General features: G+C 42.4%; 1 protein-coding gene across 1 annotated transcript in view; it reads right to left on the reverse strand.

Annotated features, from left to right (window-relative positions):
- LOC120792724 (neural-cadherin-like) overlaps positions 1-14843 on the reverse strand; it is an 82171-nt gene extending 67328 nt beyond the window's left edge. The window contains exon 1 of the mRNA XM_040132013.1: positions 13844-14843. Coding sequence (XP_039987947.1) covers positions 13844-14843 — 1000 coding nt within the window. The remainder of the gene's footprint in view (positions 1-13843) is intronic.
- Between the last annotated feature and the right edge of the window lie 5328 nt (positions 14844-20171).

A 20171-nucleotide genomic window follows, 5' to 3' on the forward strand; every position in this document is an offset into this window, starting at 1 on the left:
AAGCACCATAAAGGTGAGCGGAGCTGCAAATTTGGGTGATAATTCTCTGTAGGTTCATCTTTACAAGCAATCCCTTTCACACTGTCACATTGTTTTCACATTGTAAAATATTGATTATGGTAACTTTAATATTTAGCACCATAGGCTAATGTATTGCCATGTGACCATACTTTCTAAAAGGATCACTGACATTTTGGGAAAGATGCTTGTTTCTCATATTATCTGCAGAAACGTGATAGCAGTTTAATCTCTCTGCATCCACAGAATGATTTGGGACATTAACTTTCCTCAACAGTTCCAACATTGTCTCACTGAAACATATTCTATCTTTTTAGCTAGCCACCAGTATATCCAAGACAGACCTCAGTTTTTTTTTGGTTTATGACACTGTGAAAGGCAACTTCAGTAGGGAAGGAATGCTATATGTTAACAGCTCTTTAAACCAAAAAGACAAATTTTTTAAATTTCTACCAGTTGCATGCCATCAGGACAAGAAAGGAAAAAAGTGCTTGACGAATTAAAGCTAAAGATAGAAGATGGACATCAATTAGGACGATACCAAAGTGGAAGCGATATCTATCCTTACATCAATTTAATACCCTCTAGTGCCCGTAGTAGGCTATTGTCTTTGGAAGCTAGGTTGTCTACCAGGCATTACATCTGTAATTTTTGTTATTCTTGTGGGCGTGGCTGTGTCCCATTGACAAAGGCTGGGGCTTGTCAAGCAGAGGGGAAGCAGCATTTTTTGTTTGTTGTTTGCACATACGCATTGTAGATAATCCTGGGAACTTTGACAGGTGACTAGCAGTAGCCACAAGTGTGCTTGTCACGCTGCCCTTGACTAAACTTCCACCATTCTGACATCAGTTATGATACTGCACGTATTATTATACGCATGCACAGAAACTGTACTTTCACATTAGAAAATTACTTCAACAGTCTTTTCATCCTAAGCTTAAGCGGTAGCAGTAGGAAGTAAATAACTGTGATTTATCATCTCAAATCTTCTTAAAGTTGTCTTACTAATCACCTTGGTGAACATGTATTACTACAAGGAGATAGGGTGTACTGTGGAGCATATTTACTGTTAACCATGTGACAGAATACCCAAGCCTCTTAATTCTGTTCTGCTTTTTAGTTTTCATATTGATATATATTCCTTTCTGTTAATCAAGGTATAGGGTAGTAAGTTTGAGAAGTTTAAGATGGCATATTGAGGCAGGAAAATACAGGATTCTGCATCCTCACTGGAGTGTGTCATTGTCAGTTAAGGGTAAATATTTTGAAGGTTACCATAGAAGTGATTTTTTTTTTTAGATATTTTTCCCCTGCACTGCACATTTGATGTATTTACTTTCAGTTCAAAGGAATAATCCTAATACTTCTTCAGTCAGGAAGGAGTGCAGAAAGGTGAAGATGTCCAGACAGAGTGCAGCAAGATTCAGGAGCGAGACTTTCAGCACAGGAAACAGGCAGCACAAAATCACAAGACAGGACAGGCCCCTAAATTGAGAGAGATTTTCTCTAATATCTGTCATTAAAATAAATGTTTTAGTCTGGTCCATACCCAGATGGACACATCAGTAAAAGTCACTGTGCGCCGCTGATTTCTACAACTTTTAAATAAACAATATACAGCCTTTGAAAAATTAATTGCTTGACTTATGACAGAGCTAGGCTAACTGTTTCTCTCTGTGGTGGTCTGGGCTAGATTGTTTTACATTTTCCACAGCGCTAACCTAACATCAGGCTGAATATATTCCTGACCTTCAGCATGTCTGTACAAGACTAACAGAGATTATGTTGATATCAACATTCTTATCTGCCTCTATGTAGGCAGCAACGCATACTAATTTTCCCAAAATGTTGCAGTGTTGATTCAACTGTTTCAAGTTGGACAATAAAACTGTTAACTAGCCAATCAGCAAAGCCAAGGGGATACACTTTTCCATAAAGACCCAACCAGCAGAGTACCACCAACACATAAAAAACAGTCTTAAAAGTCCACTCACCATTTGAGCAAATGCTAAATACACAATCAGAGCTAAGGGGACCCAGTGCTGCCAACAAATCAATATTAGTCCTACAGCATTATGTGGGCAGTAACAGGTTGACTGCTGAATGCAAGATGGATTAGGATTAGGATTTCCGTTTTTTCTTAAAATAAGATACAGTGTTGCTTTATGTTTTTCTTAAAGAAAGTGGCTTCAAAGTTTTGAGGTCCCGATTGAAAATGCTTGGTCATCCTCGGTCTCTTATCTAGACTCTGAAATAGTCTAAACAAAGCTTTATCTACAGATATTCTGTAAGATTACTGAAGATTGGGAATTAAAAGCTCCCTAAGGCAGCCCGTTTGTTTTGTGAGAACAAGATGTTCAGGCCTTAAAAATTGATTGGATAGCAACTCAACTAGCTGATAATGGCATTCAGCTACAGTTACTCTCTTCTCAGTTCTACAATTGCCTGTGTTTTCCTGAAGCTTTTGATTGATAGGTGATCATAAATAAACAATTGGAGCTTTCTAGGTGGAAATTTTAAAATGAAAGTGAGTCCAGGTTATTGACAGTGTGTAGGATTCCTTGCTTGTTCTCAAATGAAACTGTGGAGAAATTACTGTACAGACAGGTATTAGGTTACATTTGCATAAGCACTACATTTGTAGTCAAGTATTGTATATTCACAAGTATCTGTGATATACATAATTAGATCTGGCTGTGAAGTATAAAACAATGTTGCTATGCAAACAGACACTTTGTGTAGCAATAATATGCACTCATGCACACATACAGTGCAGTCTATGGTGCACTCACCCATCCTTCCACCCACCAACCCACTACACTACAAATGGATGGGCAACGGCACATATGCACACCCTGTTGCACAGTTCACGGAAGACACTAGTCATTTGGACAGGTGGCAAAGAGAATTAATCTAAATGACACTGTAAGATGGAGTATTCCAGTGCAATGTCTTGGTAAGAGGATCTAAGGTATACAGATATAAATTGTTGTTTGGCCTCTCCCTGCCCTGCGTTGCACCTCACTCTGGACTTTCATTTTCTGCCTGCAGCAGAGAACCTGCAGTGTATATGTTTTCCCAACTTGTACATATCATGTGTGTAAATTTGTTTGTTTGGCAATGTCAGAGTTATGAAGCTTTACTGAATTGTTTCTTGTTTGTGTTTTCACGCGTGTTTTTTGGGCTTTCACGTAAGTGAAATTGTATGTGGAGGTATGGATGTGATGTTTTGTTTGTGTTGATGTGTTTGTGTACTGATGTGTATTTGTTAATGTGTTTCCAATAGAAAGCAGATGAGTGAGATGCTCCTTTGCACCCCTCAGCTCAGTTGCCTGGGATTAAGTGGAAAGTGTGAGGAGCTCCATGAAACCCAAAGCAGCTCCAGAAAAAAAAAATTCCTGAAGAGATGGTGAGCAGGGATGGGTTTGATGTTCATGAGGGTTGAGAAGAAAGGGGAAGAGAAGAGGAAATAGCGGCTGATATGCTGTTGCTCTCTTCCAAAAGGTGCACTGTTATACCAGAGGCTTTCATTTAGTCATCAGTCTCTATCAGCACCCGTCTCTTAGTGTTAATGTGTGTCAGAGAGCTATCTTTCTGTCTCTCCCTGGTTTGATGATGGAGTGGTAATTTCAGCTTTACGACGGTATGACCCTGCTGATGAGGATGTGAGAGCTGAGAGCATGTGAGGGTGGGAAACAGTGAAAAACGCCTTGTGTGTTTCTGCATGTGTACATACAAAAGCACACATCTGTGCTTTGTCTCCGTTTGTATATGCATGTGTCTGAACGTGCACGTATGTGCAGACACAAGCAGGATAGGTTCCAACTCCTACCGTTGTCCCCATCACTGAATGGGCTGTTAATGGAGAGTAATGAGGGAGTACTTTCATGGCAGATGTGCCCTCTCTGCAACTCTGTTTTACTCCGAGACAGTAAAACTGACCCAAGCGAGACATCAGCAAGCAAGCAGCCGCTCCCTGCTCTGATTAAGCTCTGTATGTGTTGCAGGAATTTGAATGGCTTGTTCGTTGAGTTTGCCTCATGCTGCTGTACCCCAGGAAGTAAGAGTAAGTATCATTTCGACATAGCACCTAGAGTCACATTAAATGACAAAAGCCATGGCAGTGTCAGCCAGGCCCAAAATCTGTTAGAGTGCCATCTTCTTCACTGGAGTGTGAAATTATTTTAGCTCTCTGCTCATTATAGGATTTTAAAATGCATTATAGTTAGGGCTTTTATGGTGTGCCGCGACATTAATTCAATTTGCCCCATTCACGCTTTCTTATTATCACGCTCAGTTCAAGCTACAGGGGGAGGAAGCTGCTGAGCAGTGCTCCCCAGCCTTATCTCTAAAGGATATAAACTACACTACCCAGCTCAATCAGAGCCGGCATGGACCGCGCCATCCATTCATCCACTTTTCCTATGTCTCGCCCTCTCCTTTTCTCCAGATGCTGCTTCCTGTGGTGACCTCCATCTTTCTTCCATCCTCTATCCCTCTCTCTATTTCCTTCTGAGTTGGTGATTGATGGGAGTTGTCCACGGAGGACTTTCGATATCTTTCCATAGAAAAACATATATAGGCAAACAAACATGGTCACACACAGCCCATGCACAGTCAGTGACACCAACAGACACAAACACGTACACACTGCAAGACCAGGGCCAGGCAGAAGCAACAGAGGGAGCCTCACAGATTTAATGGGAAAATAGAACACAGTGTATGGGTGAGACAGCAATGATCTATCACTGAAACCAGAACCTGGGTCTGTGTTTGTTTAGCACACCAGAGACGGAGGCATTCAGGGAACACCCAATCACTGTCTGTTATTGTGCAATGGTACAGTAATGAGTTGAACATTGCAAATGTATCCCTATGGAAGTACAGCAGATTAGTCTGGAGCAGCAGCGGGAGTGTGGACCCGAGCTCTGAGAATGTTCCTCCAATGTAAACGCAGCACGCTCGCATGAATGCACACCGGCAACACAGACATGGACATGGTTCGTCCATTGTCTACATTGCACATAAACACACGCGTACTCAATACTTGCTACACATTACACTAGTCACATGCATTAAACTGTAACGCAGCATGTGACTTTGGTCTGGCTTATTGGTAATGGGGGAAGAGGAGGAGAGGATGAGGATAAAGTCCTCATTTAGATATCTAATCCAGTGAGCAGTCTGTCCTGTGTGGCCCATCATCTCCCGTCATTAGCAGCAGGCCAGCAAGATTAAACAAGATCAATGTTTATCACCCACTGTGTGCAAGAGAAACCAAGTGTTAAACCCCCCCAACTCATCATGATTTATCACAGCATCTGCTATCAGAGCAAAGTTAACGGTGGAAATATATAATTGTATGTAACAAACAATATTAATCAACTTTAATGCCTGTGATAATATTCACAAATTCACGTTGGATGAACAGGATCTCAAATTAGTATTTCTACAAAGTAATGCTCCATCAGTAGGATGTAGTGTAAATACTGTAAATGGTGATATCACACTCAATCCAAATATTAAGACAAGCTGAATGACTCATTTGTAACTTTGAGCATACAATTATTCATGGTCCTAATCCAACATTTTGGGACAGATACTCAATTTAGTATTTGACAGACATAGCCATTTCTCAGCGAGAGATATCCATCAAAACCAAGTTAACGCATATTCACACAATTCATTATTGAAATTACTCAATTAAATCACAGCTGTGGTGTCAGGGCAGAAAGGGCAGCAGTAATTAGGACTTGATAATTTGTGGAAAAATGACGCGCAAAATTGGGGAGAGAGTCTAAACAGCAGACATGTAGCTCTTGCTGTATAGGATACACAAAGAAAATTTTTAACTCTCACTTTCCATTCCATTTTTTTCTTTCATTTCCTTTGTTTCAGTTAGAGTAAAAGATGTTATGATAGTAGCAGCAAACTCTGTGCACTCAGTTCCAGGTCCTGATCCTTAATGTGTGGCAGTGGCGCGTGTCTGTGTTTCCGCAGCAAGGCTGGCACTACTAACTACACAGCAGCATCTCTATCCCATCATTTTCAGCACATCATAAGACTGTAGAGACCATATGGTCTGATTAGTCCACAGAATTAAGCCCTACACTGTCGAGGCAGAGAGAAAATGGAAAGAAACCCATACACATTCACTGGAGCACAGACACACATTGGTAGCTGGAACACACTTAGAGAAAAAAAAAACACACATACTCCACATGCAAACGCACAAGCAAATGAGCCAAGTTTGGAACAGACATAACAGAAACGTCCAAATACAGATGGGAAGAACATAACAAAAGCATACAATGAACAGTCCAAGCCAGATCACAAAACAAGCAGGAACAAAAATGATCTTTTGTATGTTTTCCTTTGTGGTGTTTAGATCCTGTTTACATATCTCTCTATATATCTCCCACTCTCTTACACTCAAACACACTCAAACTCACATCTTAAAATATCCATCTAAAAGCCATTGTAGCCCCACGCTCTTTCCTAGGTGCTCATCAGCCCTGAGAGACACCACATTTTCCCTGCATCAAAGACACCTACTTCTGTAATCAGCCATCCTCTGGCTGTGATGGAGTTGTACACTATTTCTCTGTTTCCTGGAATCGATTAAATAAGTGAATCATGAGATGGACATCATCTTCAAACACATTTTAAAATCTGAGCCACAATTCCTTTGCCTTCTTCATAGTCTTTTTGATCACCAGTCAGACTAAAATTTAGCAAAAGTCTTTTTCTTCATTCTTCATCTCTTTTTGCATGGCATTCATTTTCATCTTTTCGTCAAAAGCCCCACTTTCACTGTGGAAATTGGTGCCGCACAATTACTGCAATTTCTGCAATTTGTGCGCTTTACTCCAAAGCAAAGTTCATGGCATGTCAAAACATCTCACTAGGCAACTGGGCTGGCCATGTGATCTTTTTTTCTACATTAAAAATCTCCTTGTTCGCAGTTCACCCAACAAAGCTTTCAAAGTTGTCTGTGTCCTGTGTGTTTATCAGTGTCTCCTTTGGCCAGAGAGCGGAGCTGCAACCATTGTTATGCTCAGTTAATTGGACCTTTGGGTACAAAAAGGTTGAGAAATTCAAGACCAAATAGATAAATAAGCGCAAGCATTGAATTCCCATGACATATCCCAGCACTAGCTCCAATTTTCCCTTGTTCATTCTATCCTATAGGCGGGCTTGTCTGAAAGGCTGATTCATTAGAGTGCTTCAGGACAGTTCTATCAGCCCTTCGACTCAATCACACACCTACCCTTCTGAGTTTGTAAACTATCACCAACAGTCTGTCACAGCCTATTCTGCGACACATAAATTGTTGTTTAAAGTGATGTCTTGTGACTGGGAGCAAAACAGCTCCTGGTTAATCAATAGCACAAAATCAATTCAGCCTTCTCTGGGGAAATGCCACCGAGAGGCTATCCAGCATGCAAAGGTGGGGCCAAAACAAACGCTTTAGATGGACGGGGGAAGTGGCAGGTGTGGAGAGGACTAGGCCGTGAAATAAACTGTTAATGTTTTCATTACAGATCATTCCAAATTTAGGCAATCAAAGCAAACACAAAAGTAGAAAATTAAATTATGTCAACATGACCCTCAAATTCCAACATGGAGGCATCATGGATTGGATTTAATAAAACAAAACCTCCGCTGGTGATAAACTCTTTGTGTAATGTGCAAGTGATGCCTATTTATCACACAGGTAGAAACCAGGCTTCATAGAGGGGTTCTGGAAACCTGTGTCGTTGGAGGTCAGCAAGACATTTACCTGACAGCGCCTGCCTCTGTGCAATGTCTGGAGTTGACAATCTCTGTAGTAATGGGCATCAATAATGCAGAGTTTTGGCCAGATAAAAACTCCCTGTCTCTATGACTGTCATTGCAGCACTGCGCCATATGCAGCACTCACATTTCCCAATACACCTCACACAACAAACTTTCATAATTTACACTATGTGGGTTAAGTTGTTGGGTTTCTGCTGTAATGATATACAGTAAATTACTCATGTAAACTGAATGACCAACACATACATACCTAATCATTCCACATCTTTGACTGTATGTTTTCTAGCAGCTTAAGTCAGTTTATCCTGCTCTGACATTAGCATACACAAAATATCTTCTCTTCCTCCCTCTTCTTGCTGTAGTGGTAGTAGGGAAGCAATGATCTGATCTTGTATCAGGGATGATATTGACCTTATTAAGCAGATCAGACATTGGCCACGTGACGGATTCAAATTAAATGCCGTTTTTGTCGTTGTCATTACAATGTCATTATCGTCAGTTTTTAGTGCCACAGCAATCTCATGAGATGGGAGCATCAGTCGCTTCAGCAAGTGCCCGCTAACGACATGTTTACGGTTCAAGTGACAAAGACCTCTAGCAGCTGTAGTGATTATGATTCTTGTCAGTCAGAAGTAGTGTGACATTGTTAGGGAGCCACAAAGTCCGTGAAGTCAGGAGGTTAGTGGGATGAACGAGTCATCAGAATGTCAGACTTTGACACGTAGAACCGCTTTTCATTTTTTGCATTTCCCACCAAAAAGAGTCAAGGGCAGTTTTTTCTAACCGTAAGTAAACAGTAATTGTTTTAAGCATGAGAAGGAAGTTCTTAACCTTAAAAAAAAGTTGTGTTTAAAAAAAAAAAAACAAACATATATTTCCCCATACCTAACAAAGTAATTTTTCCAACAATGATATATGTAACGGTTTAGGAAGGAACGGGCAAATCATGCCATGCTGCTGATAGGGGCATCAGATCAGAAAATGCTTTTATGTGTCTTCTAAGGGCAGCTACAAACATCATATTTCATTTTAACTTTGAAGGACTTATTGGCAAATACCTGGCCTCATGTTACGTTACATAAAACTGATCCCTGTCAGTCAGTTACAGAGCAATGGTATTGGATCAATACTCGGAGGATCGACAGATACCCTGAATAAGGTATCAGAATTAGTACTGAGAGAGAAAAGTAAGATTCGTACATCCCTATCTGCCATATAACACACAACATTCTGTCTTACTATCTCTCTATCTTTTGCTTTCTCCCTTCATTTCAAAGGGCAGGTCATACTTTTCTTCTCATCTTCCCTCTATTTGCCCCCCAACAATCTTCCGACAAAAACTAGCGCACACTGCCCTTTTCACAGCTGTACAGTACTATATTTATTTCCCGCCCCGTTGTGCCCTGTAGCCATCCTCTCTGCACTACAGGCTAGAGTACATGCACACCTCATTCCCCTCCCGCCGACCCAATAGTTTCTCACTTCTGCCCTCTAACCATCTGACAATTATGTTTCACCAAGCTGACCCCTCATCAGCAGTACACAACTCCCTGCCTCTGATCTGGCCGCCCTTTACTTATCTTCAGTAAAGCTTATAGGCACACAGGAACAAAAAAATCTCTCAAACTGGCATGCTTTGACAAACTCCCTCCATCTTTTTATGCCCCCATCCTTCCCTGAATCTCTCATTCCTTCTTCGGGTTCTCACCTTTGCCTCACTTAGCCTTCTTGATTATAAAGCCATGCTCTGTGACCATGCCCCCAGTATTACAGCTTGTCCTGACCTTTCTGTGCCCCGGATAGTAGGGTCTTGTATCCACTTTAAATATCTCTTCCACATGTACAAGAGAGCCACTTTTCTTCATCTCCCTGCTCTTGTTCTCTGTACTTAATCCCATCTTTAAAAAACTGTGGGACACATCCTCCCCCTTCCCTCCTACATTGCGTCAGATACATGCTAGGACTTTAGAGAAGAGAGGACTGCAGGGATGTTGCATAGACACATCCATTTGATATCAGAGACCACAGAGCAGAAATCAAATGCTGCAGGCATGTTACAGCTTCACAGTGTGTCGTCAGAAGAAACAAATCTGGATATTGAAAGGACAGTCATGAAATTTAACACATGCACAGAGTGATACACAAACAAATTTACACAATTAGATGTGTGGATGAAAAAAAAAACCCCTCCTGTATATGCACATGAAACCACACACATGCTGACAATCACAGAAAATAAAGCATAATCACCACAGGCATTTCTTTTTACTACATCGAATAAATGCAGACAGCTTTTTGTGAAATTGTTTTCTACTTAAACAAACATCCCCCACAGTCACAAATTACAAACAAAAATGAGATCGGGTCTCTTCTCAATTCATTTCACATCACAAGGGGAATGTGCAAATATAGGGATGGTGGTGGTGGTGGTGGCGGGGTGGGGTGGGTTGGGGGGTAGAAAAGGGGAAATTGGATTAAAGACAGCATGAGGCGAGATGCTGAATATGAGACAGAGTCAGGAAGAGGGAGGAAGATGGAGAGAGAGGGTCCAGGAGAAGGTTCCCTGATGAAACAGGTTGAGAAGAGGTGATTACCACAGGCTCAACGCCACCCTACCCGCATATACCTAAAGGAGAGGAAGAAGCCACTCCCATAGCCCCCACTCTAACTCACAAAGGACTGCACCACTTGTTCAATACTCCTCCTAACCCATCAAATACTATTAACAGATTCGTACTCAGGTGCAAAGAAAAGGATTCTTAGGGTTGGACAACCACAAGCAAAAATTCCCCACCAATACAAATCTAAACTGACGTCCTCTATGGGCCCGAAAAATCCTTTACAGGAAGAGCTGTAGAGGTCCCTCACTCCCTCTCCTCAAAACACCACCACATTACTGTGAGTCATGAGTCATGGCCTACTTCTATTTCTTTCCCCCTTTTTTTTCTTATACTGCTGGTAAGATACACAGAGGCTATGTCGGAAAAATATCATTTCATTGTTTTCTCTGGGGATTTTTGGTGTACTGAATATAGTTTAGGAGGTAAATATTTCTCCAGCATTAGCAGGGGATCCAGTCAAGGAAAAAGGAGGAATACTTTCAGGGCGCCCTGAGCCAGAACAGTCTCCTTAGACAAACAAGGTGATACTACTGTGTACTAAATCTAATGCATCAGGGTGGGAGGAACAGTGTCAAAGCTAGTCAGGGATCCTGAAATCCTCTCTCTGTACATTCAGTAAAGTCCTAATTAGATCCCAACGCCCCAAAAATGTCTTATTGTGATCTCTGAGTAAGTACAGCCATCGAAAAATAGTGCTCCATACTGTGCATATACTCAGTTACACAACCTAATTTTCTTATCAAGTTAAATAAAGTTTTGAGTAAAGTATAATTAGAAGCAAAAAAATTACGTAAAATGTTTGTTTTGCTTTTGAAAAAGAGAAAGGGGTGTAATTAAAAAGTAAGTGGCGTAATTAATCACAGCGTCGCGATGGCAATATGTAATATAAGAATATTACCTCAGAAATGAGCAAGAGTAAAGAATGAGCAGAATCTGGCCAAACAATGTAATTGTTCACATTGAGCAGTTATGTGTGAGAAATTGTAGCATGATTACATTAACTGATCGCAACAATCACATTGATTACTAATTACATCAGATCTCTCATATCAGCAGGAATTGATACGGGGGGGGGGGGGGGGTTGCAAGCACATTTCAGGTAAGTATGTCAACAAAGGCAGTTGACCCCATACTGAGAGTAGTCCAGGACTGCTGTTCCATCTCCCCTTATTCGCAATGTGCCATAGTAATTTATCTAAGATATCTAAGTGTCAAACTAGACTTTTTAATCTCCATTTGAACAGCGCAAATAACAACTCTAATCACTGTACCAGTGATTAGAATTGAGCAAACTTATTAACATAAGAAAGACTTGCACCGGTGTGATTAGCATTTCATGCCCACATTAACCCGTTAATGAGTGCATTCACTACACATTTAGTAAATCTACTTTCACCAGTTAATAGCCACATGTACTTTTTTCACACACAGACTTTAATGAACGTGTGTATTCTTGGAATTATCCAGGAGAGCAAAGATTAAGTAGTTATGCAGAAAACCAAGCACTAAAGTACACATTTACATGTAGGCTACAAGAGATGGCTGTATGGTAATAATGCTAATAGTCGTAGTAGTAGTAGTTGTGTGTATGTATGCTGTAAGTATGGGTAGCAGCAATATTAGTGTTGTAGAAGAAGATAATCAGAGGTTAGACTTTCATCCATATTGGTACTTCTGTATTGGACCTACCTTCACTATTACAAAGGTACTAGTACTATACCTTTGTCACTATCTCTGAGAAGTGTTATTTCAACTCTGGCACTGGTTTTGGACTTGCTGTTGCACTGGATTGTGTTAGAGTGTATGTGAATACTGTGGTAAATATTTCTAAGGTTAGTGAATGCTGCTGACTTGACTATTCTTTGAACTGCTGTTAGACCGCTGCCTGGCCATACTTTCTGTTTGACATTCAGCAGGTGACCGTCAGCACCATGGACAGGTCTGTGCTAAAGAGGGTTCACCGTGGTGAAATAAGTGGAGGCGATGAAACACATGGGGCCTTATTAAAACTGTTGTTATTGTACCTGGGGTCAGTTTTCATATGACCATGCAGTCTCACACTTGCATACAAACAAACACCTGCAAGGACAGATGCACACATACAAAGCATCTCACTCATCCTGTCTTTTTCTCAATGCGTCTACGAGATCGCTCTTTTATCTGTGAGACAGATCACAAGTTTATTGCAAAACCCAAACAAACACACATACAACAGTAGGAAGCAAATTCACATGGGAGATTAGGTTAAATCTCTAAACATAAAAAAAAAAGGATTGGGAATGAGACAAGCATAGGAAAGGCCTGTCCTCCCAGACTCCTGTCAAGATTCTAGGATAAAGGACATGGCATGCCTTTGATCAGGAGAGGAGAGTTTCACAGGTAAGAGGGGTAAAATGGAGGAAGGTAGCTGAATATCTGTATTTCTGTTACACGTCTGTGAAAAAAAAAAAGGTGTAAGAATTCAGACTATTTTTGCTCTCTCTGAAAAACCTCCAGACACTCCTTTGCAAGAATGTCCCCCAATCAGGCATGCAATTACAATCTAGAAACATGCTGTGCAATGTAACAGAAGCAGGCAATTCAAATGAAAACAATGCACACTGTTTCCTGCACACCATGTAGCTCAATTACAAGGCAAATCCATTTGATTCCTTGGGGGTTTTTTTTCTTGTTTTTAAACTTGAAATAGAACTTTTGGAGGCCCAAAAACAAAACATTAACAAACGACAGGTTTCACCTTTCCTCCAAGAATTTGAGAGGATGCCTGATTGTGGCAGTGCTACTTCAAATCCCTGGGACTAGAGAGTGAATTAGAGGAGGATTAGAGGGGTAATGCCAGTAGATGAGAGAGAGAGGGTCGCAGTGGATTGCCACTCTGTAAGGATTAGCTCTGAAAACAACTTCACAGTCACAAACTATGTCAATCAAGGACATAATTCAACCACTTCACAAAGACCCGTAAACGTAAACTAAAAAACTCTTGTGATCCCTGCTTCAAAATAGCCTGCAATGTTCATTAATTGAAATATCTCATTCATGTCATAATAAATTGAACAAATACCAGAGCGCATGAAAAATCTCTCCACTGGATGTTTCATCAGTGGGAATATATTTCAGGTATGGGGACGGAAGGACGATAAGGAGTGACACCTGTGGAATGAGCTTGGGCTGCGGCTATACGGACCGCCCTGTATGGATGTGATGGATGTGTGAGGCCTGTTGGGGGGCTCCACTGATGAAGGGTGAGGTGTCCAGATGGTGGCACAGTTTTAGCATGTGCACATAATGTGCAGTATTCCATTAAAAGAGGGCGCGATCACCACAATGCAAATCATTCCCGGGGAAAGGAGGGGGGGTGCGTAACCCAATTTAGGCGCGGGTTAATAGAGGAATATTCTACACACCTCGTTTATCCTGAATCTTAACAGTGAGCTCCACGAAGGGCTCGGTCTCCCTATCCAGCCTCCTTATTATCGTGATATCTCCGCTGTCTCGCCCCACGGTGACCGGGGAGCTCTCTGACTCCGGGTAAATCAACTCGTAGGCGGCGGACTGAAACCTGGCGCGACTCGGGCCTGCTATGACCGAGCCGATGCCGGCGTCCTCGGACACGTTGAGGGAGAGCACGGCGCCGGGGTCAAGTAATGCCCTCGGCGACCGCCCTGCCCTTCCCGACCGCGCTAACTCAGCGGCACGCGTCGCCCACTGCTGTGGAGCAACAGTCACCTCCACACCTTTACTGGTCAGGGGGGGCCAGCCGTGGTCTCGGGCGAAAACACTGAACGTGACTTTAGATGGGAGCCCCAGGAGAGAGTCCACCAGCAAAACTTCGCCGGTTTTCGGGACGACATAGAAACTGCCATTTCTGGGGACGGAGGTGTATGTCAACTCTGCGTTCTTGCCGCCGTCTGCGTCAACCGCCTCCAGCCTGTACACCGCGCTACGGAGAGCGGTGGTGTCGTCTAAAGTTATTCGAAGGGTGTCCGCACATCGAAAAGTCGGTTCGTGGTCGTTGGTGTCCAACACATCCACTTTCACCGACGCAACCTCGAAGGCGACAGACTCCGACGCGCAGGTCTGGCAGCACAGACCGACGCTCAGCCGGTACTGGGAGCGAGCCTCTCTGTCTAAACGCCTGGAAGTTTTAAGCAGTATGTTTCCCCGCTTGTGGTGGGCGAAGGCGCGGAAGTCCTCGCTGCCGTCTCCGTACAGTTTGAAGTGCAACCCGGAGACCGGGCACCATTTTTGCGCGTTGATGCGCCTCAGCGGAATGCTCAGTCCGTTTACTTTCGAAGCCGTCGGCGAGTTCTCAAAAACATGCCCGTGAAAGAAGGGCAGTGGCTCCGGTGTCTGACATCCGGCGGCCGCCGTCAGAAGGCAGCTTAACAAAACACCCCAAATCATGTTGGTGGCAAGTTGTGTACCTCCAAGCGTCTCCGGAGGGGGTTGGTGGAAAATCATTCAAAGGGACAAGCGAAACACTTCAGAAACATTTCCCCCATAAGTTATCCACGAGATGATCCTTCCTGGAGACCCCTGTGAACTTGAAGCCTTTTCATCCTGGGTGATCCGTCTCTTGGCTCCGAGCGGCACGGCTGCGTGCAGTCAGTCCACAGCGCTGCAGGCAGTTGGCGGTACTCGTACCCAGCGTTCAGCATCAGAGCACCGGACAGCGCCAGGCGCGGGGGCGTGGCGGCGCAGGGGGACGAAACTCCTCGCTGAACCCCACCCTGTGTGTGATGGCCAGGAGGCTCCCCGCCTTAAACCCCTCCACGCCGGCTGAGCCCGTGCACACGCAGCGAGGGCTTCCCCAGCTGTATGGCACCGTCCGCCACAAATCCGCTCTCAGCATAATGAAGGGCTGATGGACAGAAAACCGCTCATCCTTCCTGTCCGGAGAAGGTCGAGTGAACACATATGCTCCTTTTTTTCCCAAGCGATGCTCTGTCTGGCGGCCAACCAGAACAGTATCCCACCTCTGGCTCCAGTGAAGCGGCCGGTGCTGCCTTGCTCAAGGAACACTTCAGCAGTTGTTGTTGAAGGAGGAATTACTCATGCACCGCACTCACCTTCTCCCAGTCTGGTCACAGGTCTTTTCTAAACTTTAGGTTACAGTTCCTAGATTGCACTGCATTTTCTGTGATCACACATTCACACGATCATGTTTCGTTCATAGCTTGAAGGAAGAAAAGACAGCGAAATGCATCAATATAAATGCAAATGCTAGGATCTGAGCTGTTTAACTGAGTAAACATGAGGATTTAAGACAGTCTACACTGAGTAGCTCCATACGGCTTTTGCAGTCGGTGTTATATGCACACCAGAGTTCAAATTAACATTGTCACCCTGATTGCTCTTCCTTTCCCTTCCCACTCTGCTAGTGTGCCAAACACCCAGAGCACTCTAAACCTAATCTGTAGGTGGCTACTGCTAATTCCCACTGACTGCACACTTTCAATTCCCTCCACTTCTCTGTACGTGACAAGTCAGAAGACTGAATATTACATGGGCTGGAGGGCTCTGAATTGTCAAAATGATAAGGAAATAATGGGCTAGAGAGAACGGCTGTATGCTCCATTGAATGTGTCTCCCATGTCATGTCAGCCTTTACTTTAGATGTGCAAGGATCAATATTCATATGAACTGGAGGTTGCAATGTTATGCCTGATATACAATTCAGTGCCACGCGATGTTTCTCTGCTCATACATACTGTAGGCTACATCTGTATTCAGTTTGAAAATTCATCAAAGCTCCCACTGACAGATCCTTATCAATTTGAAACCACAATCCATCACTGCAATTTTAGCCGAATCGACTCTCTGCAGTAAACTGTTCTTTTCAGGCAATATCTCTGGTAACTGGCAGTGAGCCCCCAGACAATTTTGAATCGCTGCCTGCAGCTGGAGCACAAAGCTCATATTGGTTGATCGCTGTATTCTTTTACGTGGCACTAGCTGTGGGCTGTGTCACCAGGACACATGAGCCATCCCACAATCAATCTCTAACCTGCGAAGGTATAAAAGTAGCACAAGAGTAGCGTCAAACTAAAATATGACAGGGAGCCTACCGATGAGAAATGAACTCATGTAAAAGCACTGGTATTGTTGTTTAAGGTGACATTATGAAATCTAAAACAGAAAAGGCCTGTACTGTCTGAGAGAGCCCTGCATGCTCTATTCTACTCTGTAACTTCTCCTTAAGTGCTTCATGAATGCAAATCATCTCCTGTCCTTTTATCAAGTTGTCTCACATGGTGAAATTCACCATGACTGCCAGCATGGGAGATATCTGTAGCAAAGGCTAATTCAATCACAGAGCCCGGCCAGAGTGTGTGGGATAGTTTACTTGATGGTTGCAGCAGTTATCTGCTGAGATGAAACGCCAACATACACCACAACAAAAAACAACAAAGCTGTAATGAATTTTTAAAAAAAAAAATTCAAAATCATGAAACGGTCTAATCATCCCTCTTCTCCAACAGATGAGAGCTGCAGGGCATTTAAGAAAAAAGATCAGACTGACGAAAGCAACCTACGAACGTTAGAAAGCTTCATGCTTACTTAATCAATAATTGACTGAATCCATTCCCTTCACTCAGACACAGGCAGACGTGGCTTCTGAAGGTTGTAGGTTGTAGCCTTGTAGCATTTAAAAAATTATACCTTTGCTTCTGTGCTCCTCAGAGACAAGGGATGATGGGATTGGGGGGATAACGGTCCCATAATATAACTTGTATGCTCTGTAAGCTGCAGGTTGTCTGTTATTCTTCCTGGAAAAGCTAGTTTAAAAAAGAACCGGAAATGATGGAAGGTAGCGTTAAGAGGACTTGGCACTAACATCAGTTACTAGGCAGTATGTGTCACGGACTAAGTACAGTGTTTAAAATGTCTTTAAAATAGACTGTTCAGCACAAGTCAATGAAATAATTGGCTGTAACAGGCAGGTTCATTAAAGAATGACAGCACAATTAAAATGGATGACTAAGCATCCAGCTCTCTGGTTGCTTTTCAACTGTGAGCATTTATGGAAACCCCACCCCTCATGTTCCCCTGGAAGAGCTGCCAAAAAGCCATTTCTGGAAACACCAAGACACTCGACAGGAGCAGCATCTCTGTAGCACCGTTCATTGTAGGGTTCCTGTGTATACGGGGCCCTCAGGACATTTTTCCCCTCATCACAGCCTAAAGGCAAAAAGCAGTTAGAAAGGCTTGATAAATATAAAGTCATTTCCCTCATGCGTTAGGTGCGGTTAATTAGATTTGATCTGTGATCCCCTTAAGGCTCCTAACACCTACTGTAGTATTTAGGCTGTGCTGTAGAAACCATAACTGTTTATTAATAGAGGTATTAATTATGGAGCAAAGTGTAGAACCTGGTTCAGAATTTACCTTTTCCCAATAATTATGCAGTGGAGCTACAGCCAGGCTTTGAAAATGTCAGTTGCGCAAAAAGAGCAACAAAACCGAACCATCTCATTACTGCGCCTGTCTTTAGCCTTTTTATTTGATTGCCACATTACTTAAAGGGCTGACGTTTTGTTCATTGAAAGAGTCAGTGAGTATAATAAAATGAAAACAGCAGCAGCCACTTTGAAGGAAAAAAACCCCAAAAATAATTTAATGATTAATGCATGGCCTCTTGTTTTGATAGAAACAAATAGCGCAGCTTCAGGGCCACATCTTGTCTGAGGAGCTCTTTTATTGTATCAACATGGTGATTAGAGGAGGCTGAGGTTGACTCAGTAATTAGCACACTAAGAAATGATCATTGATTTGAACAGTATCTCGTTGAAGCCCCGAAATATCACAACTTTCTATTAGCACATTAAAAGATTTCTCACATCATGAAAAGGACATAAGATATAGTCATTGAAAAATAAAAGAAAATGAAAGTTAGCACAGTTTGGTGTCCCTCTCGCTCACTCCCTTGCTAACTAAAAAGGTGAGATTTTAGAAAAGAACCCAGGATGATGTTCTCTTTGAAATGCAGTTTCTAGAGTAAGAATATTGCCTTGGATGCACAAGGAAACTCCTCAGTTGTTTTTCCTCAGTTAATTATCCCGGCGAGCCCCCGCCATTAGGCAGGGTTCCTTTACTCGACCAGTTCAAGGCTGCGAATTAATAGTGTAAATTCAATAATGTGCTATTCATGAGGCTGAGAGGATTATGATGGACCAATTTGGAGAGAATATGAAAAATACTAAAGGCTTCCAGAGCCAAGCCAACTAATCATTTCTTCAGTCACAGTGGTCCTGCAGCATCTCTCAGACGATTTGCACATGGGGCCGGACCCAAAGACACTGCAACCCCTCATTATCCGTGGTTAGTCCACTGGATCCAGCCATTGAATCTTCATTATCTGATCCTCTTCAGACCTTCTGAACCTCGATTTTTCTTTGCAAATCAGTGAGAACTGTCAGCGATGACTCAGTGTCAGACAGACTAAAACAGATCCGTTATGTTCCTCTCCGCCTCAAAAACACACTCAACACCGCCTCATTCCTCTACTTCTTCTAATTCTAAGAACCCTGTCCGTTTTTTCCAGGGCACACTATAAAGTGGCCTCTTAATAAGAGTGGCTCTAAATGGAATCTATGCTCATATATCATGTCGTGCCTTCCAACAGAGGTCCCTTACCCAGGCAAAACCCGAGCGGCTTATCCTCACTGCTGTTCAGGAAGGGGAAAGCCTTATACAGACAGTTTAGGAGCTGTTTTCCAGCAGGACCCGTCATTTAAATTATAATGAGGGGGGGTATTCACCACCTCCCGGGAAAACAGAAATTTCATAGAGCCTCCTTCAGACCTGGCCAAAATTTGCACACTTTAATGAATTGTACATATACGGTGGCCTATATTTTGCTGCTTACGTGAGCTACTATTATCAATCGTCGTCTTCCAAGTGAGAGAAAAGCGGCTTTGGCCGTTTTTGTTTCTTTGTAAACACATCAAACGTGAGTATGCCGGCAAAAGTTGACGGTTTTCATCGTTTCGCTGCCGTGGAAGGAATGCTTTTTGTCCTAGACGCTTTGAAACGTCCTTACCTGTTTTTTCTTCTTTATCCCACCCATTATCCATCTTCCCAGGCTGCCAAATATCTTTACAGAAGCAGTAATGTCGATGGATATCCTCCATTACTGTTCCTTTTTGGCGCCAGGAGTGAAGGGTCTTTGGCGCCCTCATCTGTCTCTTCAGAGGAATGCAGTGTTGTAAACAGTTTGAGTGTGGGCAACGTTAAAACTAAGCAAAAAAATCATCGGGGATGTGTATTATATTAAATTATATTATATTATATTGTACTATATTATATTATATATACACATTAGTGATACATAGAACTACAGCACTGGGAAATTAATATTACTGCATGGACAAATCATAAAATACCTACTTTTAGCCTACTTTTACTGCAGTATAAAATCCCAAGTAGAGAAAAGATCCCGAGGACATAAAAATTCTAATAAAACTGAAAGTTTCAAAAATCCAAAGTAGATAAAGTAATAAGAAATAAAACTTCAAAAAGGCTGGAGGTAATAGTTGAAGCATATTTTAGATATAAATATACAGCGATGTATAATGTTGGTACATATAATAATAACTACTGCAACTACTGCAAGGCAGACTACATGTTCCCGACCTCAGACTAACAAATTTTAGCTGATATTTTGCATTCCTGACAGTTTTGATGTCAACTTTTCTACTTGTTAATAAAGACATTACAAATCGAGCCATC

Source organism: Xiphias gladius, chromosome 8 (assembly GCF_016859285.1).
Source record: "Xiphias gladius isolate SHS-SW01 ecotype Sanya breed wild chromosome 8, ASM1685928v1, whole genome shotgun sequence".
NCBI classification, from domain to species: domain Eukaryota; kingdom Metazoa; phylum Chordata; class Actinopteri; order Istiophoriformes; family Xiphiidae; genus Xiphias; species Xiphias gladius.